The sequence below is a fragment of the Larus michahellis genome, chromosome 3 (assembly GCF_964199755.1).
Source record: "Larus michahellis chromosome 3, bLarMic1.1, whole genome shotgun sequence".
Taxonomy (NCBI): domain Eukaryota; kingdom Metazoa; phylum Chordata; class Aves; order Charadriiformes; family Laridae; genus Larus; species Larus michahellis.
In genome coordinates, this window is record NC_133898.1 from 27,555,628 (window position 1) to 27,579,804 (window position 24,177).

At 38.4% G+C, this 24,177-nt stretch overlaps 2 protein-coding genes across 8 annotated transcripts in view; one reads left to right on the plus strand and one right to left on the minus strand.

Annotated features, from left to right (window-relative positions):
* The window catches only part of SPATA17 (spermatogenesis associated 17), an 88,328-nt gene extending 84,209 nt beyond the window's left edge, over positions 1-4,119 (minus strand). For 3 of the 4 annotated variants that reach the window (XM_074579320.1, XM_074579319.1, XM_074579318.1), the window contains exon 1: positions 3,938-4,047. Coding sequence is in view for 1 of the 4 variants with exons in the window: in XM_074579317.1 (XP_074435418.1) it covers positions 3,938-4,005 (68 nt within the window). In the remaining 3 variants the exon portion in view is untranslated. Of the gene's footprint in view, positions 1-3,937 lie in introns of all 4 variants that reach the window. The other variant, XM_074579317.1, reaches the window with a different exon arrangement.
* Positions 4,120-4,238: 119 nt separating this feature from the next.
* GPATCH2 (G-patch domain containing 2) overlaps positions 4,239-24,177 on the plus strand; it is a 126,667-nt gene continuing 106,728 nt past the window's right edge. For 3 of the 4 annotated variants that reach the window (XM_074579322.1, XM_074579324.1, XM_074579323.1), the window contains exons 1-3: positions 4,271-4,510; positions 14,047-14,760; positions 20,208-20,269. In XM_074579322.1, the coding sequence (XP_074435423.1) occupies positions 4,455-4,510; positions 14,047-14,760; positions 20,208-20,269 (832 nt within the window). In that variant the 5' untranslated portion in view covers positions 4,271-4,454. Of the gene's footprint in view, positions 4,511-14,046; positions 14,761-20,207; positions 20,270-24,177 lie in introns of all 4 variants that reach the window. The other variant, XM_074579321.1, reaches the window with a different exon arrangement.

The following is a 24,177-nucleotide window of genomic DNA, read 5'->3' on the forward strand; positions in this document are numbered from 1 at the left end:
AGGTGTGGAATGTCAGGATATGAAATCTTAGTGTGGCTAAAAAGGAAGTCAGGAATTTGAAAATAAATGGTGTTAGTAATTCAGATAGATTCCAAAGGGATGACCATGGGGATTTTTTTATGTGGAATTACAGTAGTCGATGGAACAGTTTATTGAGTCTTGACAGGATTTTTCACAATGGGAATTCAAAGACATGGATTTTGAAGATAATGTAGAAATGAAACTGGCAGCATATTCACACGTGCTGCAGACAGGCAAGGAGGGAACAAAAGGAAACAAAAGAATTAGAAAATATACTAGGGTTACAACATTGATTAATATAGATGCTAGAGGAACTAATGAAAAAGAGAGGATACAAAGAAAGATAAGAATTTTTTTTTAAGTTACATGAGAAGAAAGTTATCTAGAAAGAGATACTAGTGAGGCGGCTGAAGATGTAGGTGGAGAACTGATGATCTCAAGGAGATTTTCAGTAACTATTAGCTGTCAAAGCTTTGTGTAAATGACATAGTACAAGGAAAAGGCATGTGCACAAGTGGAAAAGAAGCACAAGTAAAAGGACCTCATCAGAAAGTGAGAAAATAATTCCAAGAGGTAGACCTTGATTGCCTCATTTCTGTGACTCTGTCTCTTAGGAGAATAGTGTTGTGACAAAGCTAAAAGTCACCTAAAGAAAACCATGAATCTGAAAGAGATTAAACAAATATATGAATCTGGAAAAGATTATTAATAGAGTTTAGTAAGAAATCATTACTATGACGAGTTTCAATGCTGAGGGGTAGAACCCAGCCATGAGATCACATCTAGCTTTCATTGACATTTTTTTTTGTTTTAAAACTTCAATAACTGCCAAGTCTTTGAACTTAAAATTATATTTTAATTTTCATGGATCTTTTTGCTATCCCATTTTTATTAGGAACGTATTTGACAAATAGTTTAGTTTGTTACAACTGCTACAAAAGAACAATTATGTTACTATCAGTTAGTTTTCTTAACTAGTTGATCTTAGTTAACTCTGTTAACAAAGTGTTGTGTCAACATTAATTGCCTCAGTAAACACCAACAAGATTAATTTTTATCTGATAAATTAGGATTATCCGCATTATATTTCTTGAAAAACGAAACACAGATTTACTACCAGAGATCAAGAAGCATTAGATCAATTCATTTTATATCATCTGGTGCAGCATGTGCTCTCAAATCACATTAAGTGGGCACAAATTTTCATCATCATCCGACATGCATCAGACCTGTCCAGTACCTGGTAACTGTGGAAAACAGACTTTTTTTACCTAAAACCACAGAATAAGTCGATATCAAAGCTGGCATTTATGCTAGAGACCTTCCTTGTTCCTTTCTTGTGCAGCATCCTAGACTTCATAGGATGCAGACACCTCCAGATTACAGCAGAAGTAGTAGTTTGGGGTATAAATTGCTCAAGCTGACAACTGCCCTTCTGATCAGATTGCACAGTTGTCATACCGTTTGGATTAAGCTTTTAGAGTCACACATACTTCCCAAAGACTTTACTAAATATTAAAAAGGCATACTCAAAGGCAGCAAGTAGGTTCTTACATAAGTAAGTGATAAAATTGTTCAATGCTTAAAATAAGAGAATGCATTAACAGATCCTCTATATTTTAATGCTTATGGTGACAGAGTATTTATCAAGGTACAGGCTTATGACATTTTTGCATTGCGCATCATTGGGCAAGTCCTTCCCTAGAAAGGTGCTTCCCCTAAAAAGTCAGTTTAGGAGACCTCATACCTCTGACATAAATAGAGTTCTGCATAAAGCATGATAGGAATGTTATTAAGATCAGAAGAACATTATTAAGATCAGGTAAACCTGTCTAACCACAACCAACAAGCAAGATATTACAGTTATCAACCTGCCCTAATTTTTAATAGAACAAGTGTACAGTCCTAAAATAGCAAATGCATTGTGAAAGATAAAGAAAGTTTCCTAATTTTGGGATTTACTTTAAGGCACTTCAATTACTATGTTCCTTCTGTGGCAGTAATTGCTAGCAAGAGTTTTCGCCAGGGTTGCTTTAAGTCAAGTTGCCCTGGAGGGTCTAGAGTGTGTTCTAGACATTCTATAGAATTCTGCTTTTAGGTCTTGATAGATAGGTAAAGAAGAAACATTTGTCTTTGTCTTAAAGCGTGTTTGGCACACATGGAACTAAATCCTTCAGGTCTTACCATTGGAGGTATCACAAACAGGGCAACTCATACAATAAAAGGTCAATATTTGGTAATCTATATTCTTCTGCACCTTCTGATGTTTCAGATCAACGCAGATCTTTCGGGGAATATGGTATTTCGATGCAGAGTACTAACTTAATAGAGTAAGTAACCTCTTTTTTTACAGCATCATGTATTTTCATCCGAGTGCCCTCAACCTATTTGTGAATGATGAGTGACTGCACAAATTACACAGACTCGTACTCACAGCATTCCAGATTTGACAATTTTAACAGATCTATTACATTATGTAGATAAAGCATAGTTCAGAAAGGGAAATTAAAGCTGTTGTCTGACTTCAAAATACAAATGCTTCAAAAATAATTCAAAGACCACTGCAAATTGGACACACTTTAATGCCCAGAACTTATTTGTTAAATTTAAAAGTTAAATAAGGTTCTATCAAAATCTCTAAACAAGATATTCTGATTTGTTTCAGGATTTTACTGACAGCTGTGTTGAAGTAATCCAAGGTTTTCACCCTAAAGAACAAAGATCAGATTACTGATCAGCCCTTCGGTTGCTGAGCTGGACTGTTTGAAGCTTCTCATTTAAATTCTCAGCTGAAAATCTGAATTTCAAGAAGCTGATGGATTATAGCCTATTCTTAAAAGGGAAACAATTCACTTTTGGAAAGCTCTGCCAAAAAACAAATCCCCAAACATCAAGCATGCTGCCCTCCAATGGATTTCCACGTCTGGCTCAGCCTGCTCTTTCTAACCTGAAATACGTGAAATACAAGCATAGTCTCCTGTAACTGATGCTCTTTTAGTGAACTGCTGTGTGTACGAGCTGAAGTTCAGGGAAAGAACAGGAAAACACAACACTTTATATGCAGTCAGGACTTGAACTCAGTGTAACTTTTAGTGATGTTCATGAGCTTTGTGATTCATGCTAATGATGTTGTATTGGGATTCTAAAACAACTGATTCATTAATTAGAAGAGGAAAAAACCCCCTACAACTATGCTAAACACGCTCTTTTTTTCTCTTTAAGTATTAGCATAGCACATACAGCAGCAACATCGATACAGTTGGACAGAAGGGTTTAGAGGACAAAACTGTGCAATATTAAAATAGGTCTTAAAACATTTTATTTCCTAAAATTTGATCTGGTAGAAGTTGGCCACCACCACCTCAGCAGTCAGAAAACTCAGCAGCACAAACTGTCCCACTGTGAAGCCAAGGGTAAGAGGTGATCTGTTCAATCGGCCCACTGCTCTCTCTCTACATGGGCCATTTTGGACCTTTAGTAGAATAAACATCTCCTTAACTAAGTAGAAAAAGGCAAAACATGTCCCAGGTACTAGAAACTCAAACTGTGTAACCTAATTTAGAAACAAAGCTCAGTTTTCAGCAGTGTGGATAATAAATACCAACACGCTCAGAAGCTGGGAGGGGGTTTTCTGTCAATTAACTTCCAAAAAACAAAAAAAGTAAAAAAAAAAAAAAAAAGTGGTGCCTTTTTCAACAGGCTAAACTAAACGTCCAGTAAAAGTTCCAGATTTGAGCCAGGACAGCAAGGCCTCACGGTCCCAGTGTGAGTAAAACTCTGGGCAGAGCTATGCCGAAGGAGCGGAGCGGGGCGGGAGAGGGGAGGCCGGCTCCTGCGGCGGCCGCTGCCCGCCCCGCCAGTCCCAGCCCAGCGTGAGGAGGGGCGTCCCGCCACACCACCGGCACGACCCGGTTACCTTTTCCTACGGAAATACTCCTCCCGCAGCCCCGACAGCCTCGCCTGAAGTCGGGCCAGGGCGTCCATGCTCGTTCCCTCCTGCCAACCCTCCCGACGCCGCCACCATGGCAACGGGACCGTACCACTCTGCGGCGGAGCGGGGGTGGCCCTCCCCGAGGCAGCCCTGCCTGCAGGGGCACCGGCGGCAGCGGCAGCCCCGCGGAGCGGGACCAGGACGGAAGCCAAGCCAAGAAAAGTAGTGCTGGAGGAGACGCTGTTCCCCCCGGGCAGCGGTCCGGAGAGTGAGGGGAAGAGGTGAGATGGTCGCGCCCGGCTTCCTCCCGGCGCCGCAGCTGCTTCCGGGCTCTCATCATGGGGGACTGAGGAGCAGCGCTGGCCGCCCGCGTCCTCCCCTCCCGGCTCTCGCCCGCGAGCCCCCGGCGCTACCGCCGGTCCCCGCCCCGTCTCCCCTCGGCCCAGTCTCTGCGAAGTGGCGCCAGCCTCCCCGGGGAGCGGCCGGGGGAGGCGCCGGGTTCATGTTCCGGGTCGCTGAGCCTACCCCGACCCGAGCTCAGGCGGCGAGAAAGAGCTGGTAAGCCCAGGCCCCGGGGGCGCCGGGGCCGCCGTGGAGGGTGGCACGTCTCCGCCGCCCCCTGCCTCTCGCCGGGGCGGTTACTGTATTTGGGGGAGGGGATCGCAGACAGCATCTCCGCAACGTGTGAGGGGCTTGGGAACGCAGGGGCGAGTGGTGCCCTCGCCCCGGCCGGCCCTCCCCGCTGCCCGGCGGGCTGCCAGGCCTTGCCTGGCCTGTCTCAATCCCTACTCCTCCTCCCGTTGCTGCTGGTTACCTGGGGGAGAGTCGTCGGTGCTTTCCACTGCGCTCGAGGCCGCCGGAGGAAGAGGGGCTGGCGGCCGGGCAGATGCCCCTGGCACGTCTCAACGGCTCTCGCCGCCTTTGTGAGCGAGCAGTGGGCTGGGGGAAGAAACTTCCCCTCGTTGCTGAAAAAGGACGGCAGGCAAACGATAAATCAGAACTTTTGCTACAAGCTTATTTTGGTTTTTTGTGTGTGTTTGTATTTTTCTAATTGTGGTAGACCCTCTAAGGCCTAAACCCTTTGCAGTGTGTGTTGCAGAAACATCCACTTAGATGTGGTTGCTGCTCTGGAGCTATTTTGTTGGAAACCAAGAATCAACAAGTGCAGCTGTAGCCAATGAGCAAGGAAAGTATGGGTAGTTCTACTGCAATATCAAATTTACTGTTTTGTGTAATTCCATATGCTAGCATTGTGACACCAAAGGCTATATTGTTTTTATTGTGGAACTGTGAAGAGGGGAAACTGAGTAACAGGCTAGAAAAAGGGGAAAGCTAGTTTTGTTAATAGGCCGTGGAGGTATAAAGGCTGGTAGTGGAGAGGCATGATGGAAGTGAGACGTCCCAAACAACCAGCTAGGAAGCCTTTCATTTCCTTCATGAAACATTAGGTATCTTGTGCTATGTTAGGAATTAACCGATGTGTATAACTTCTAGTTCATTTTACTTTTAGTAATGGAGGTGGAGAGGAGCATGGTGGGGTTTTGTTTGTGTTTTTTTTTTTTTTTCCTTGAATGTTGGTAACTTGAGGCCTTGAGGCTATGTTATATAGACAGACACCTGCCCATAGAGTTCCCAGATCTGAAATAGATTTTCTTTTACATTTTTCTTTGGGTTTTTTGGGGGAAATGGGGAAGAAGAGGAAGAGAAAGGCTCCAGACTTAGTTTTCTTACATAGGAAACTTCATTCTGTCTCCCCTTCTGCTGATACCAACACTTTTTTCCTATGCATATTTTCATGGCTTCTTTACATTTTTCTAAGTGAGAAAGCTTTCCAAGAGGGAATTTATTTGGCAAGATAATGTATATTTGCTAGAAGTTTGCGAGTATGGCTAGGTGTGAGAATTTGCCTGGTGTAAATGTAACTTTACTTCTGATGGTGTAATTCAGAACGCTTGAGAGAATGAGGTATATTCTAGTGGGCAGAAGTATTTTTATTTCAGCACTAATCCTGCATGCAGTAGGAACATTGCCTAAGGCATTCTGAACTTCTACCTGTACTCTGAGAAAGTTTTTGTTATATACTTAACCTGTCATTTGTCTTTAAATTTTGCTATCTTGTGTCCACGTAAAGTAACTTAGTTCCAGAGGCTTTGACAACAGTGTTCAGCAACACAAGGTGTGGGAATTTGGCATATTCTTCTGTAACTGTCATCAGAGAGTAATGATTTTGCTTGTACAAATATGCTGCCCAGAGGAATTCAGTACAGGAGAATTATTGAAGTCTTATTTATAGGACTGTTAATTTGCAGTTCTGAAGAAAGATTTGTTAAAAATCTGACTACTTCTCAGAGCCACTCACTTTTCTTATCCTTATACATAAGTTATTTCAGAAGCTGTCTGTTAAAGGAAACCCATTTGAGTGAGATGCAGGAAAATATTTTTTTCAATGTCTAATACTTGATGTAGAAGATCAAGAACTTGTGCTTTCTAAAAACATTAAGACCCTAAGGAAGTGAGTAGCTTCAGAACAACCACAGAGGAAGAGTGTTCACTTTGGGTGGTAAAGCTCCTCTGAAGCTGAATATTTTTCATTTCTATTGTGAATGCATGTAACAATTTAGGAATAATTTGCATTTTGGGTACTTACTGGGCACTCTGATTTTTTTGATAATGACTTTGGTGCTACAGCATATTACCATCATTTGATAGTTCATGTGATTCTCCACCTTGACAATTAATGAAGTCATACTTCTGAAAAGGGCAAGCATATCAGTAAATGGCAGCAATGGGATTGGAAGAATTGCTACCTCTCGTGATAAATTGTTCTAAATCTCATTTCTGTCTGACCAATTCATTTGTGTTAGAGCCTTATTAAATGCACTTCATGTCAGCATCTTTCTGACTGTGTACCATTTCTCTGTACTGAACACATTTTCACTGTTAAATATGAGTAGACGATAGTATTTATGGTTGTGCCTCCTTAAATAAGCAGCAGTTGTAGAAAAATCAGATGTACTTATTGCAAGTTTGTCTGGCCCTAATTTTAGGGGGATCAGCGGCATTGTCAGTTAATAAAATTTCATCATTCCTCAAATACTAAGAATTTTATATTGTATAGGACAAGTGTAAGGAAATTCCAAAATTTGTCTACAGAAGTGTCTCAAATGCAGAGTTGGTACCAAGAATTGATGTGTAGTATGTGGCTGGAGGAATAAAATGCTGCTAGTAATTGTATGCCATTAAATGTAAGGGAGCTGCATATTTGATAAAACAAAGAGTAGAAGCAGAAGTTTCCAGCAAGTGTAGTAATTACGTCTTTAATTGCAGAACAATGACTTTCATAAATTTTCTTTTTTTTTTTAAACTCCTCCTGTACTTTTTTTATTTTGTGAAATGGATTTATCTACAGACATAACTGACTGCAAACAAGGAGAGTTGGCATGCCTTGAAAATGAGAAATAGCCTGGGATTTTGACTTGTTTTTTTGCTTTTCAGATCTAGACATGCTCCAACATAGTGTCCTGACTTTTTTCAAGAGTCCTCAATTCTTGTAACTGTTCACAGTCTTATATGAAACTCAAAATAATTATGGTTCCTGACGTTTAATTTCTGTGAGTTTCTGTTCTGACGCTGTCACATTTTTAAATTTTATGACATGAAAGTTGCGTTTGTATTAAGTTGCTTTGGTCTGCATGTCAGATTTACTTTTGAATGTGTTGCCAGTGCGTTGGGTCTTAGTCATTACAGGAAGCACTGGGCAGGATCCTCAGCGGGGAAGAGTACAGGAGTTCTCAGTAGCTTGATAGCTTGATGTCCCCCAGTGGTGGTTCGTATTACAAACATAAATAGAATCATACAATGGTTTGGGTTGGAAGGGACCTTAAAGATCATCTAGCTCCAACCCCCCTGCCATGGGCAGGGACACCTCCCACTAGACCAGGCTGCTCAAAGCCCCATCCAGCCTAGCCTTGAACGCTTCCAGGGATGGGGCACCCACAGCTTCCCTGGGCAACCTGTTCCAGTGCCTCACCACCCTCACAGGAAAGAATTTCTTCCTGATACCTAATCTAAATCTACCCTCTTTCAGTTTAAAACCACTGTCCCTCCTCCTGTCATTACACTCCCTGATAAAGAGGCCCTCCCCATCCTTCCTGAAAGGCCCCCTTTAGGTACTGGAAGGCTGCTAGAAGGTCTCCTCGGAGCCTTCTCTTCTGCAGGCTGAACAACCCCAGCTCTCTCAGCCTGTCCTCATAGGAGAGGTGCTCCAGCCCTCGCATCATCTTCGTGGCCCTCCTCTGGACCCATTCCAACAGGTCCATTCTTGTGCTGAGGACTCCAGAGCTGGACGCAGTACTCCAGGTGGGGTCTCACCAGAGCAGAGTAGAGGGGCAGAATCACCTCCCCCGACCTGCTGGTCACGCTTCTTTTGATGCAGCCCAGGATGTGGTTGGCTTTCTGGGCTGCAAGTGCACATTGCCGGCTCTTGTTGACCTTCTTGTCCACCAGCACCCCCAAGTCCTTTTCCTCAGGGCTGCTCTCAAGCCATTCTCTGCCCCACCTGTGTTTGTGCCTGGGATTGCCATGACCCAGGTGCAGGACCTTGCACTTGGCCTGGTTGAACTTCATGGGGTTTGCATGGACCCACCCACCTCTCAAGCCTGCCCAGGTCTGTCTGGATGGCATCCCTTCTCTCCAGCATGCCAACCGTGCCACGCAGCTTGATGTCGTCAGCAAACTTGCTGAGGGTGCACTCAATCCCACTGTCTGTGTCGCCGACAAAGACCAGCACTGGTCCCAGAACTGACCCCTGAGGAACACCACTCATCACTGTTTTCCACATGGACATTGAGCCATTGACTGCAACCCTTTGAGTGCGGCCAACTAGCCAGTTCCTTGTCCACCACAGTGGTCCATCCATCAAATCCATGCTTTTCCAATTTAGAGACCAGGATGTCATGCGGGACACCATCAAATGCTTTGCCTGAGTCCAGGTAGATGACATTGGTTGCTCTCCCCTTAACTACCAATCCTGTGGCAACGTCATAGAAGGCCACCAGATTTGTCAGGTATGATTTGCCTTTGGTGAAGCCATGTTGGCTGTCACCAGTCACCTCCTTAATTTCTATGTGCATTAGCAGAGATTCCAGGAGGATCTGCTCCATGATCTTGCCAGGCACAGAGATGAGGCTGACGGGTCTGTAGTTCCCTGTGTCTTCCTTTTTTCCCTTTTTGAAAATGGGGGTTATGTTTCCCCCTTTCCAGTCAGCAGGAACTTCACCAGACTGACATGACTTTTCAAATATAATGGAAGGCGGCTTGGCGACTTCATCTGCCAGCTCCCTCAGGACTCGTGGATGGATTTCATCATAGTTTCTTGCTAGCTATTCATTACTTGTAACTGAATTGTGTTGGTCTGTTTTGCTTTCCCCTTTAGGTATCCCAAGAACCATGATAGTTCTCTTCTTTTTGAATCTGTAGATTTTTCAGGCAAGGTGGTGAGATTTATCATCTGCTGCTCTCTCCCAAATAGTTGCACCTGTTCAATCCAAATTTCAGTCACATTCATCAATAAAGTAGGGGTCTCAAAACTAATATTTCTAAGGCTTTGTGAAAATAACTTCTGAGGTGGAGAAATGGGTTTCAGATTAGTACCTGTCTGAGCATAAAGGTACACTGTGAGGATAGCCATGTTACAAGACATTGAATAATCCATATTGGAAAAGATTGTAGAAAGTCAGGTTTTATAATCCTGATGTTCAAGGAACTACTTGATTTTTCTTGTGCTCAGTTGTGATCAAAGTGGGCTGTGAAGGCAGCAGAAATCATGGTGCTTCTCAGAACTGATGAGACACAGATGCAGCATAAATTGAGCTGCAAGAAACTCCATATCTATTTAACAGGAAAAGGTGTAGAACTAGAAAGTAAATGTAAATGCAGCTGTCGGTTTAGTAAAAGATATAGCCTCTCCTTAGGAGTTGTGCACCTGAACTAGCTTTCTTGTTAGTGTGTTCTTGTTAAATATTTTGTGAGCAGTCAGAGCTTTACAGTGTTACATGCTTTAGGTGGGAAGTAAACAAAAATGATATTTGATTATTTCCATTAGGAGTTTAAATACAAATATTGATGCTTAACACAAGCTGTGTGAACTGTTTTGGAGCAGGGGAAAGCGGTTACACTGTTTCCTGCAACAGTACTTTTATGGTCTGTTCTGGTAAGGGTTAGAGAGGAAATGGGTCAGCTTTGGTGAACTACATTAAAATTACTTCAGATAAATATAAAGGTCAGTGTAGGCAAACTAGGTTTTTTGGTTTTTTTTTTTAATAGTAAAGTAGAGTCTTCTCCTGGTGAAGACATTACAGTTTATTGCTAGCTGTAGGCTGTTGCTGTAACAGCGTTTTTATAGCCTTATGTGAGTCATGCTAAACTATGGCTCAACTTAATATTTTATGTACTTCAATATGTTGTTCTACATTCCTTATTACGACCTTTGAAATTTCTCATCTTACTGAATGCAGTTGATGCTCATTGGTAATGTCTTTAATATTTCTTGGAGTTATTTTTCAACCTCTTTCAAATGCAAATATTTTTGTTACAGTAATATCTGCAGCAATGATTAAAATTACTTCATAGGTTTGGATTACAAGCTTGACAGCTGGTTATGAACAATGGAGAAAGTTGCAAAACTGAGGTTTTGATAAATAATGCTGTAATAGAAATACGCTTTTGATTTTTGGAGACAAGTTTCAGATTAACTGTTCTATCTAGTTGCTGTTGCCATTTCTTTTTTTTCAGTTATAGCAAGAGAAAAGCGAGCTCCAATAAAATCAAAAGAGGCTTCTTGTGTTTTCAGGAGAACTTTTTCAGAAGTTTTAGTGTGGACCACTGGCATGTTGGAAGTGCAATGTGAATAAAAAGCTGAAGTAGTGTGTATATTGTGTTCTCAGTCTATTAGAAAGGAGCTTCCAGTGTCTCAAATAGATCAAGTAGTTCTCATAATCTTTCTAAGGAAACATGTTGAAGTAATTATAATATTAATTTGTGTGATCTGTCCAAGGGGTAATGCAGTTAGGATACAGTTATATTATACATGAGGCCAGGGCTGTAATTTTTAGGGTAAACAAGGTCGCTGCCCTGTACAGATCTTACGAAGAGACCTGATACTCAATAGAAAAGATTAATTGCAGGAGTGCACAAGATTCAAAGTTGTAGTCTGATGGAAAGTAAGTGCCTCACTGCTCAGGGCCTTTTAAGAATCATGTTAGCCCTTTACTTCAAAAACACTTCAGGGTATTCACTCCTCTTGAGTTTCATCTTTTGATCTGGCATCATCTGTATTGACAGTATTTTGGGGGGGAAGGCAAGTTTAGATCAGATATATAAATCCAAACTGGATATATTGCATTTGATCTTGAAGTATTTCACAGAACTAAGGCAACTTTATGACCATACTTATGCCATTATCTGGAATAAATTGGTATGTCCACTCTAGGAGTTACATTGATTTTAGTGATATAGTTATCCATATGGATTAGGGGTACTGAATTGATCGAATTAATCATAAACTGGTGTAAGGCATTAGTGTCCCTGTCTTTCCTTTCCCTTTTACTTTGTGCTGCAGGTGCAGTAGCAGAATGGGCTGCAAGAGATTCTATATGCTAGTTCATATTCTGGCATGTTAGCAGAAACCTGTTTGTTTCGAGAGCTGAACATAGGTTTAAGCCTACTAGTTCAGTTTTTTGTGGCGCCTTCACTTCTATCGGTTTGCTATAAATGTGAAAGCCTGTGGCAGGAGGGCTGGTCAGGCATCGGGGGGAATTGATATCTCAAATCAGCTCAAATCCATGTACTGGAGCCTCGCTGTTCAGTTCTTATAGCTTCTGTTATATTAGCACAGAAGTATTAGAAAGCCCTTTAAATCTCAAGGGCATCTAATTTCTGATATGCACACCTGCGAGGATAGCTGTCTTCATGGGTGTTTAACAGTAAGGCTAGAGAGGCCAGTGCCCTCCCCATTGTGCAGTTATAGCTACTGAGAAACATGGGTTAATAGATCTATTTAAGCATTATGTGTAGAAACCTCGTACAAATATACCTAGACTTGCCTCTACTGGTGATTGAAATTCCTACTACACAAGCAGAACAACCAAACAAAACCACCACACCCAAAACCCCTCCACAGTAATTGAAACTGAAAACGCAAAGTAAGAATTGGTTTTAACTCATTGTGGTGCCACTTGTCTCAAAGTAATTTCGAGGCTGACTGTCTTCTACTTTTCTCTTTCTCTCTGAATTTTCAGAAAACCGTTGCTTTATTTGGAATGCTTTTCCTACCATGTTGCTTCTCTTGTTTCTGAGAAGTATTTTTGTGTGATAATGGAGGTTTTGATTCTTTGTGAACCAAATGGATTAAGGAGAAAGTGTAGCATTTTTTCAGAGTGTCTTACAAGATAATATGATGATTGTGCTGTACTAAGAGCCAAAGAAAATGTTAGGTTAAGAGGGAGTAATAGGACTAGAGATTACAGCAGGACAGAAAAAGAGGTGTGAGAAATAAATGCAAATGACACATTAGTTTCAGGAACTCAAAATGAGCTTGTGTTTCTACCGCTCTACTTTTTGGTGATTTTGCAATTGAAATGTTTAAAATAAGTATTTCTGAAAATGGTTTAAAAGGAGAATATATGCTTTCTTTAGATAAGATATTTCATTACCAGCTTGGATTTCTCCTTAAACATGCTCCTCAGTTCCTCCATTAATATTTAAAATTTGCATACTTTATGGTCATGACTGTCTGTTCAGCCATTCAGCCATCACCATTAGGTACCTTTAATATTGGAGCTTGTGGTGAGGGAGGGAACCTGTGTGCTATGTGTCCAGATTTTCTCCACAGCTACAACTCTGATGATATGGGTAGAAAACTATTTAATTCCTCCATCAATTTATATTGTAAAACAAAGTGAAGAGTCTTGCTTTTAAACATCCTCTACATAATTTACTGAATGTCTTCCATATTTATCAGTTGGTGTAATGGCATAAAGAGCATGAGCATTATTCTCTGCTTTAAGGGGTGTTCTGATGCTTTGATGTGAGAATCCGATTGTTGTGTTTACAGAGAAGGTTCACAACCTTCAAAGAAGGATTAGAGAGTTCAGCAGCAATCACTTCATGTTTTCTCTTCTTTTTGTAATTATGTTCATGTAATGCATGGGTGAACTTACTGAAGCATGAGTTAAAGAAATAACAAATGCTACTGAAATTTGAGGAGGAAGGACCAAAACATTTAAAAGGATAAGGTCTTAATTGCACGCTGTGTTTAGGGATATTTTTCCTAACACAAGCGTGTGATTCTATGGATGTGAGTGCCTACGTGTAGTGGGAAATTTGGCATTTGCAACTCTAGCATTACCTATAGCAGGGTAGCTAACTTAATATCACTCCACTGAATCAATATTTTCAAAAAAAATCAAACGGATATCAGCCATTTGTAAAGACAGAATTAGTTGCTCTTGGGGAAAAAAAAAGTAATATATAATCAAAGAATTATGTCTTAACTACTTTTTGGCGTTTAGGTAGCATCAAGAGATTATGAGCCTTAAAAATATTTTATCATAATGACAACTCTTTAACAGAACTCCCATATATACTATCAAGAAAGAATATCATATATTCCGTTTACCAATTGTAGATCTAAAATGTGCTCTCGACCTGCAGTTAGAGTGAATGGTCTTGATGCTCTCACCATGTGGAATCCCTGAAAATCATAAAAATGGGATCAGGTGAATTAAAACCAAAAAATAATAATGAGGTCAAAAACAAATGGGGAACACCCACCCCTCTCTTCTTTCCAAGACAGAAATTTGGGATGATACCTTTTAAAAGGGATGTGTGCTGATGTGTTGCAAATTGCATAGGACTGTTTGGCAATGATTTGTCTCTTAGTAGAAATACAGTAATCTTTATAGGATGGACATTAAGACTACCTTGTCTAAAGTGAATAACAACTTTACCTGCCAAAATCATTTTAGAGTTTGTGCTTAACACTTCAGATTCATTTGTTGTTTTCTTGTGTGCTTTTTTTCCCTTGAAATATATAGGCATTTCAGTAGGACTATGGAGGAGCTGGTTCACGATCTAGTCTCAGCACTGGAAGAAAGTTCAGAGCAAGCCAGAGGAGGTTTTGCTGATACTGGAGATCATTCTCGAAGTGTGTCTTGTCTTCTAAAGCGACAGGCAAGGAAAAGGAGGGGACGAAAAAGACGTTCATTTACCACCCATCATCCCTGGGAGACTGGTCACTGCTTAAGTGAAGGTTCTGATTCCAGTTTAGAAGAATCAAACAAAGACTACAGGGAGAATCATGCTAATAAGAAAGACCACAGTGACTCTGATGACCAGTTGTTGGTTGCTAAACGTAGGCCTTCCTCAAACTTAAATAACATTAGAGGCAAAAGACCTCTGTGGCATGAACCAGATTTGGCTGTTGACAGTTTGGGAAACAGAACTTTGCGCAGGAGAAGAAAGGTAAAACGGATGGCAATAGATCTGCCATCGGAAGTCTCTAATGCACTGACAATAACTCAACAGCAGGATAACAGCAGAGATCAAGAAATGGACAATAACAATAAATCATATCCACACCAAGAGTTTTCCAAGAGCAAAGTGAAAAAAAGAAAAGTAGCTGCAGCTCGACAAGGACCGGAAATCTTGGATGAAGGAGTAGTTATAGAAAATGAAGAATTGAACCAAGCAAATAAGGACAAAATGGAGTATGAGGAGCAAAAAGGCTCAGATGAGAACATGAGTGACAGGTTATTCTTTCTTTTCCTTTTTACAGAAGCTTTGGATATTTGTTTGCTTTTATTACTATTGCTTGTATTTGGAATATTTGGATTTTTCCTTAATTACAGAGTTAAAATGCTAGCACCAACAGTATCTGTTTTAACAAGTTACTCTTAATTCTTTTTAAGTCTTTATTCTTTAAGTCTTAATTCTTTTTAAGTATATTTTTAATATATGTGAGTTGCTTAGGTTAAGGAATTCAGCATAAAGTAGTCACATAGCAGAAGAATAACCAAGAAGACAGTTTCTTGAAATAACACATTTGAATTGTTTCAAGATTAAGAATGACAGAATATACAAATGATTAATATGCTTTTTTTCTGGGTATTTCAACTGGTGACAGTTCTAAGACAAAAATTAAGTGTTTTTCCAATTTCTAGACATTGGCGCTTTGATTGTTATCTCTATTCATCAGAAAGGTTGTCAGTGTTTAGAGTCACCATTTAGACAGTATGTTCTTATGTGTCATGGGCATAAAAAGTCTGCAGGTTGCCAAGGATATACATCATTTACGAAATGCAAAAACCAATTTACAGTTCAGAAACACCTGAGCTTACCATTAGAAAAATGGGGGAATGATGACCCTTTGGCAGTACACCTCATCCATCCATTCCAGACAGCAGTCATACTACAATGGTAATTGTTTCCAAAGTACTATTTTGACAACACAGTAAGGTGTAAGTCATTTTTCCACCATACACAAGGGATGTTACCTGCAGGGCCTGGTAAGCTTGATTATGTTTATCCTATGTGCCTGGTTCTGAATGCAGAACTGTCAACAAGAAAGACTCGTATTAAAACACATAATTTTGGTCGGTTGCTTGACAGCGCTAGTGTCCCCGGTTTTTATGTAGGCATTTTATCTATAAACTGTTAAGCCTTTTCCTTGCTGGAGATGCAGAGAGTACCCAGGGGTTTTGACCAGAGCAGACAGATTGGTTACTGTAATAGCAGCAGTATTGGTAAGTGACTAACCCCAGTTAAGGTTGGAAAAGTTCTTCTCAGTCTTTTTATTACATACTAGTTTTGTCCCTTCCCTGCGGACAATAAGCAGCTGGAAGAGCTGAATGAATCCTGAGTCTTAAAGATTGCTCCTAATGTCTTAATTACTGGAGCAGAAGCAGCCCTTAAGGGCAGCCAGTATAACTTCAGACATCTCATTTTGATGTGCCGGACAGGAGTGTGCGTTGTCAGGAAGCCTTTAGAAAACTTGCTTCTAGAAACAAGTTAGAAAACATCTTCTTTGATGATACTGGGAGTCTGTTCCCCCAAGTTTGGTACCTGAAGACAGATGGTTAAAAATTTCCTTGGAGCTAGGAACCATTGCATTGTTTATTGTATGTCCATAGTCATGTCACTTTTTTATTTATAAAAAAAATTTCTGTTGTGCTACAAGGGTAACAGTTCTCCAACTCAAAAATTCTGTAGCTAATTTTTGAGTGGAGAGAAGAGTGACCAATACGAAAATCCCCTGTACACTCCCAAAATTGTGCTACTTCCAGGTCAGTCTGAATATCTTTTTATTTTTTTCACCAAAGAAATGTTATTGAGTTAGAAATTCATCTTCCTCTTCAGAATGCTTAATGTTTTGTTATACCGAATGGTGGTGGTTTTCAAATCATACTTCAAATGTTTGTCTGTGGCCCCAGTAAGTGGCCTTTAAAACTATTCTCATCTTCATAGTGTTTTTCTGCTCATGCACATGGTTGAGTGATGGTCTGTCATTCTACGGAATTTCTTGCAATGGTCATCTGTACGAAAAGGTTTGGAAACTACTGAATTAGAAAATTTGCGTTCCAAAACGTGATTAGAAATCCACCATATCTAAGCATCTTGGGTCTGTACTGTAACTGAATATTTTGTGTGTGAATAATTTTAACTCATTTTAAACTAACTTGAATGCAATAGTGCCTCTGTTATTTGAGATCATTTAGACAGAAGAATAGGAAACAACTAGCAAACTGTTCCTAAGAGTATATTCTAAAAGTAAAAGCTGGGACTTTAAAAGGGAACATTAGTTTTGTAAGACTGCACAAGACATGGAGAGCTAACAAAGCATCGTGGATAAGACTCGCGCTTCAGCAACACTTGCTGGAAAAGCAAAAATAAAAAAATATACAAAGCTACTCTAATTTTGTACATTTGTGTGCATACAGTTTGACAATTTGTCCAAAAAAGGAATAACTTTTTTAGAAGTTCAATTTTTAAAATCAAAACAAAGCCAATAATTTTAAATGGGAGTTAAATTGCTTGGATCTAAAATTGGTGAGAAATTTTCAGTGTACACATGAAATTACTTTAAAATAACATAACCTATATATTTGAAGTGCACATTAAAAATGCTAAGTGACACTTCTTTTGCAGTTTTTTATTTGCATGTGTTCAAACACAACAATAACTGGTTTTTAAATGCAGTGTTTAGGAGGAGGAGTCTTCAAGCTCTTAAAATGTCAGCATCTAAATGATCCCAAAGATGAATTCCTGTGAGGCTGGTTTTGAGCACTGGAAATTAGATTTTTGTGATCAGAGCCTGTCCTTTGCTCCTTCTCCCTTATCGTCAATGCTTGGGTTCTTGGCCAGTTTCAGCCAAATTTGGAAACACATGAAGTTCTGGATGATATTTAATTCCTGCAGGCTTTGGCAATTCTTTGCATTTTAAGTGACTTAGTAGAGGAGAAATCTCAACTGCCCCTTTTGAAAGAGAGCAGCAGTGAAACTTGGAGACACCCAGCCACCAGCCTGCCAGTTGGTGCAAGTACAGTGACTGGTCAGTCCCTGGGGACAGGCTTGGTCAGTAAACAAAGGTCACAAGTCTCATATGAAACCAAGGTATGGGACAGTTTGCTAGTAATAATAACTAGTAATAAGAAGTACTTCTTTGTTTCCACAAATGTATAAATAAAGCTGTGAAAGCTTTTTGGATTGTAGAGCTGTTCCTTGCAATTTTTTGCCTGCATACCCTGTTTTATAGGACTAGAAGGAATCTATGGCATTTTTTATTTTTCCTGGAAGTCTTGCAGGGAGGGGAATTCTCAGTAGAAAGCAAAGGAATTAGAAATACATAGTGCAAAATTACATTAAAACTGGAAATAAATTCCATCATAACAGCTTTCGTTTACTTAGATATTAATGTATTAATTCCAAAGGTTTTGAATGTATTCAGTGAAATGACTGCCATGTAGCAATTATCTCTGCTGTAATCCCTGCCCTATTTGTCTGTGGCCTGAGGAGAAAGAGCACTGTGCCTGCCATGGATATGCCAGTGTTACGGTTTGATTTTAAAAAAAGAAAAAAACAAAGAAACACACACACACACACACACACACCCCCAAACATTATTATGTGCAATTTTTAAAATTTCAAGTGGTTCTGTTTTCATGAACTGGTTAGTCCTTCAGTAAGAATTATTGCACAGTTAAAATATCTTATGCGTCCTTCCTTTTTTTTTATCTCAAAACTGGAAATTTTGGTGGGGAAAACTTGCTGAAATACTAGAGTTGAAAGGATTTCCTAACTTTCGTTTTAAAAAGTACAACTAAACAATAAGTGGACATGAGGAATCTATGAAAAGGGGATGTTTTTTCTTTGACGTGTATGATGTAAAATTGTGCACAATGAAATGTAAAAACAGTAAAGCCATCTATATTGTAATTAAAGTGAGGATGGTATGCTTGCTAGAAAGAATTACTAGGATTTGCAATATTAGGAAGTTCCAGTTTTGGTCTCCCCCATGAAACACGTTTCCAATCTCATTGCATGCCTGTCATCTTTCTTCTGCTCAGGGCAATTGTGCAAGTGCTTAATGTAATATAATATAATTCTGATTATATTGTGTATAAAAGATGATACAAGTATTGCTTGTAGAGTAAGAATATGGGTAAACACAAGATACAGCCAAGGATTCAGGAAACTTAATCTTCAAACACAGATCTGTGTAAATATGTATAATTCTTGTTACATTCTTTTATATATAATTTTATATTTATGTTCTTTTATATATCTATAATTTTTACATACATATAATTCTTTTTTAAAAAAATTCACTTCTTTCTGTCTCCTGATACCATATTGTTTTTTAAATCCTGTTGGGTTGCTTCCCAAGGAAGATACAAAAACCAAATATATACTTATAATTAAACACACATTAGACTAATTTTGTAGAATTCATATTACAAGCTTTAAAAAAATTGAGGCTTATTTTTTTAAAAGATTAAAAAGGAAATAATTTTCCTACGTGTGCTAGTTATTTAAAACCAAAAATAAAACTAACTTATTAGAAAGTAACTAAAACCAATTGAAACCAGTTGAATTCAAGTGTAGGACTGCATGTATGTTTTAATATGAATGTGTAGAAAGGTAAACAGACCACAAGTTCTTATAAATAGCTTGTATGGAACATTGAGAGTAGCCATAGTATTTTTAACTTGTATCTGGTTTTGTGTGGTGAAGTGATTTATTTTTTTCAAATTGTTGTACATCTTACTGTAAATAAAATATGATTAAATTTTGGTGAGAATGTTATTTCCTTAGCAGAGCTACTCTTTTGACAAAAAATTAAATAAACGGTTTACAAAAAAGTCCTTTCATGTGAAACTCACCAAATTGTGATCTGTGTTGTTAAAAGACAGGTCTGTTTTACTGTTTAGAGACACACGGAATATTGTTTGTAACAGCGTGTATACAGCAAAGAACAAAATACTTTACTTACTGATGTCTTTGACTTTAGATATGTGTGCATGTTTATACACACATTCTAATTTTAAGGCCATGATGGTAGTCACGGAAAAGTAAACTGTAGCTTGCTTTTTTTTGTTGATGTTATGATCATTGGTCATACTTATTTTCTTCAGGATTACTTTTATTTTGATTTAATTGGCTACCTTTGTTATAAACTTTTTTCTTTCTTCTCAAGTAGTACATCATGAAACCTTAAGCAGTGTCGTTTCCAAAATATTTGCAAATGATGTTTGGCAAGGTAATTTGATTTTCAGACTCTTATATTACATGTGCTGAAGGAAGGCTTAGGCTGCTTTTGATTGAGACTTTTCCTATTTTATTGGGCAGTGGTGTTCCAGGATCAACCTGAATTGCACAGCATAAGAAGGAAGCAGTGGGCATTTGATGGAAGCAGATAATAAAATGCATCAATTGTGTCAGCACCTCGTTGCAGTTACATCTGGCTTACTCTGAGGGTACCATTAGATTCCTGTGGTTCTGCGTGCCAAAAATAATATGCTTTGTAGTTAATGGAACTAGGATATTTGCAGTTTGATTTAAAAAAAAAAAAATCATCCTATTTTCTTTCCGATCTTTGTTGGGCTTAAGTTCAATTTGAGCAGAGCCTTGTCTCCTTAAAATTTCACGATTGAAAGATCAATTGTTCTTTTGATCTGTTTCTTTCTTTCTCTTATTACAGTGAATCCAGCAGCCTGAGCAGCAGCGATGCTGGTTTGTTTACCAATGATGAGGGAAGACAAGGTATTGAAACAATCTTTCCCTTCTCCACCCCTCAAACCACATCAGTTGAAATTCTGTAAGCGTTACAAGTCGTTTCATGGGTTAACTACTATATTTCCGTTGCTTTTACTATTTTAATGAGTTGAAGTATAGCTCTCTGGGTATTTTGAAATGTTACCAGGGGGTGTCCTGAATCCATGATTTAGTCAAAAGCTGTCTTCAGAAGCAGTCTCTGTAATCTAATAAACGTCCTTATAATTTGAGCATCTCTAAAAGATTATCTATACTAAGTTTTAATTCTTCACTTGCTCCAATTTTCAGACAGGAGTCTGTGATCATAGTACTGCTTCTCAAACTGTTTGAGGTGGCTTCTTTCTTTTCTTCCAAATCAATATAGCAGAATTTTATGGTTGTTCTTCATTAAGTAGTTTCTTTGAAAAGTGCTTTCAAACAAACATTTTCATCAGTCTAAGATTGAGATTAGAAGATGCATGCTGCTTAAAGTCTCTCCCCACTGAAAAATTTTTCTTTAATCTAAAATGCAGTGAAAATTCAAAATTTTCCTTCAGTATGTACAATGTTCTCACATGTTTTTATGTGATAAAACTATTGAGGATGGAAGTATAAGACTCTTTTTTTTTTTTTTTTTTTTTTTTTCAGGTTTAGTGTTTATTGCCATCTTTAAGGACAACACATTTACCTGTATTATGCTAGCATTTTAGTGTCCAGCTCATGGACTAGGAACTCACTGTCTTTGGCAGTATACAAAAATGAGTCAAAAATAGTCTCTCAGGTGATTAAGACTTGCTTTTCTGTTGGCAATTCTAAATTAATGGTAATGGAGATTATTTTTTTTTATGCAGTTTGCACAGACTAGTTAGTGTGTGCAAGAAAACAAATCCTGGCCCATTCCACTGTAGTGATCTAGTTAAAGCAGTTTTTTAGGGTTGGGGTTTTTTTGCTTTCTCTAATGTGTAATTCAGTCTCTTCTGGTTTTTATCTTCTCTTTTAACATTACAACAGGGAGATGATTTTTCAGACTTAGAACAGAGGTGTAACCTTCCTGGCTCAACAGTAAATTGAGCTACATAAACTGTACCTCCCAGTCTGAATGTCTGTTTTTAGTTGTCCTAGTTAGCTATGCTAACACATAGCTTTTCTGAAGAATTGAGGCTTCCTTTGAAAGTTTAGATTGATCTTTTAACTTCAGATGAAAATTATTTTGAGACATGTCAAAAAGATTTGCTTTTACTTCCCTGTATGAATTTCTCTTCTGACTTGCAATTTTTAAAACTTTTATTCTGTATGTTTGTATGTAATGTGACCCTACCACATTTCATAATTACATACATTTTTTAAATACCCTTCTGATACGTTTGTATCAATTTTTTTATCCCTAAATCCTGAACTAAATTGTTTAAATCTTTGAATAATATGGTTGAAAACTTCTCAGTTACTTTGTTTTTCTTATGTATTTTGTGGGAGGAGAGAAGAGGAGGGATTGGTGAAGAACAGTGTTATTTCACTGGTGTAGTGTTACCTTTTTTAGTATGGTTATTTTACTACAGAGATGTAATTATTATTTTTGCCTGCTTGTTTCAGTTTAATTGTAATTTTCAGGCAGAAAACATTAGACCTGAGATAGTATTCTGAAATATAAATAAAAAGAATTTTTAATTTAAATAATTAAATTTGAGAAGGATATTGTAAAGACAAAACATTATTTTTTTAATTTCTACTTTAGACTAGTTATTTTGTGGGTATGATCAGAAGACCATTAGTTTCACACTGGATCTCAGATGTACTTGCATTATAGCTTTGGCTTTGTGAAGACTTTCCGTGAAAGTAGTATCAGAGATCCTACTGTAAAACCAAAATTATTTTCTAATAATACTTATTCCCCCAAAAAGAAAATGGTAGTAACTTTTATCTTTGTACTCACCTTATGAAGTAAGATGAGGTTATTTTAGCTCTGTAAATTAATTTATAGCTAAGCTAAGACACATAGAAAATTGAAAAGAATGAAGGAGAAAATAAATCTGATAAAAGCAAAAGAAAAACCTAGGTGAGAGAAATGAAGGTGGAAGAGGACAGGGTGAAAATGTTTTAAGGGAAGAACTGGCTTATTTTTTTGTCTGTTTCTGAAAGCTAGACTCTGATTCCTGTCTTCCCGGTGTCCTTCCTCCAGGATATATGTTCAGGACATCAGCATCTTTACATCATTTGTAGTTCAAATTTTCTGCACTTTCTGACTTCAGGTTTCCGCTAATTCAAGTGGAGAACCAGAGATTGATTAATGCTGCCTGGTGAAATATGTGGTTTAAATGATGTGCCTGCCGTTATTCAGAAGTTTGGGTAGCAGAGGACAAGACTATCCTGTTCTCCAGGGCAACATTTGTTCATTTTGTGTGTCTGAGATTAAGAACCATATCTCATTTATTACAGACAAATACTCTTTTGTAAAACTCTAATTAATTCCCAAAGCATATTCATCCTATGGGGCAGACATTCTAAAAAGAAAGTGATCTAAAGCAGCAATTTCTTTGAGCAGTTGGCCAGTCAGTTAAACAGTTGAATATTGAGTTCTGAACTTCGGAGTGCCTGACCTTGCAACTTTTACTATTTTCCAAAATTGTTTCAGCAAGCAAATGGAAATAAATTCCACCGCAGTAACTGTGCTCTTCCGTGCACAGATTCTCAGAAGAGTTTCAGCTTTTATAGTTTGATTCAAGAAAACTAGCTGTAGCTGTAATTGGGGGTAGTAGTGGATTATTAGATAAATATATTTTAATTGCCATGATAAAAGAAAATTGCTGAGACTTTGAAAATCCTGTGTTCAGCTTCTGATATGTGGTGTGCCATCTAACCTTTTTTTAAAAACCTTTATACCCTTTTCCTTTCCAGCCTGCATCTGTTCCAGTCTCATAGCTTTTTTGTTTGTTTGATTTGTTTAGTTCCTATGAAATCCTCTTCTGAGCCTAGCCATGCTTGTCTTCCTTTTCCAAGTTATCCGGGTGCTTAAGTTAAGTCATGTGAAAGGGCAAAAGCAGCTCTCTTACTGTGCTCTATTCCACTCCTTCTGGCAGAAGTAATTGGTACTCAATGTTTTGCAATCCCAATGTGGCAAATGTTTTTCTTCTGTGAAACTTCACGAACCCTGTACAGTTAGCCAGAAAAAGCTTAAAGATCATGGAAAATGCTCCATACAGTTACAGTCACTAGAGAAGGTAGCTGCTGAACTATTAACAAACCTCAAGTGAATTCTTATGGGTTGTATTTTTTTTCAGAGGTTTGTAAATTGGCCAACTTTGGGGTAAGATTTAATACAGTTAGCAAAAAACCAAAATCCTATGCGTATATCAAGCACTTGAGTCCTTGAATATGGAGGTGGGAGAGCCTGACAACAAAGTGCTTGAACAGTGACTGTAGCTTATGTATCAGAAATTCTTGTAACTTTCTTTTGTTCCTAGAAGCATTTTCATAAATGCCTGTTTTGCAATTATTAAAAACTTTAATAATAAGCAGTGTCATGCCCCATGTAGAAAACTTTTGCAAGAAGTGTTTTGAAATAGAATGTCTAATCTTACCTTGCAACATATAATACAACTGTATTATAGGCCTAGTTATTAAGATCACCTGCAGTTTCAAGGCACTTTACAGGTGCGTTTTACAAAAGCACTTTATAAGTTAAAAGGCACTTTATAAGTTAAGCTTTCATGTTAACAATGTTAATGTTAACGGAACTGTAACATTATTCAAACACTAGTTGATATTATAGATGCTTTGGGGAAAAAAAAAATTGCAAGTATATTCTTTAACAAATTTTGCAGTGTGGTTATGGCAAATAAAACACTATATTTTGCATTCCTAGTCCATCTACACCTACTAGTACACTTAGGGAAATTCAGAGTTTGACTGAAGACCTCTTA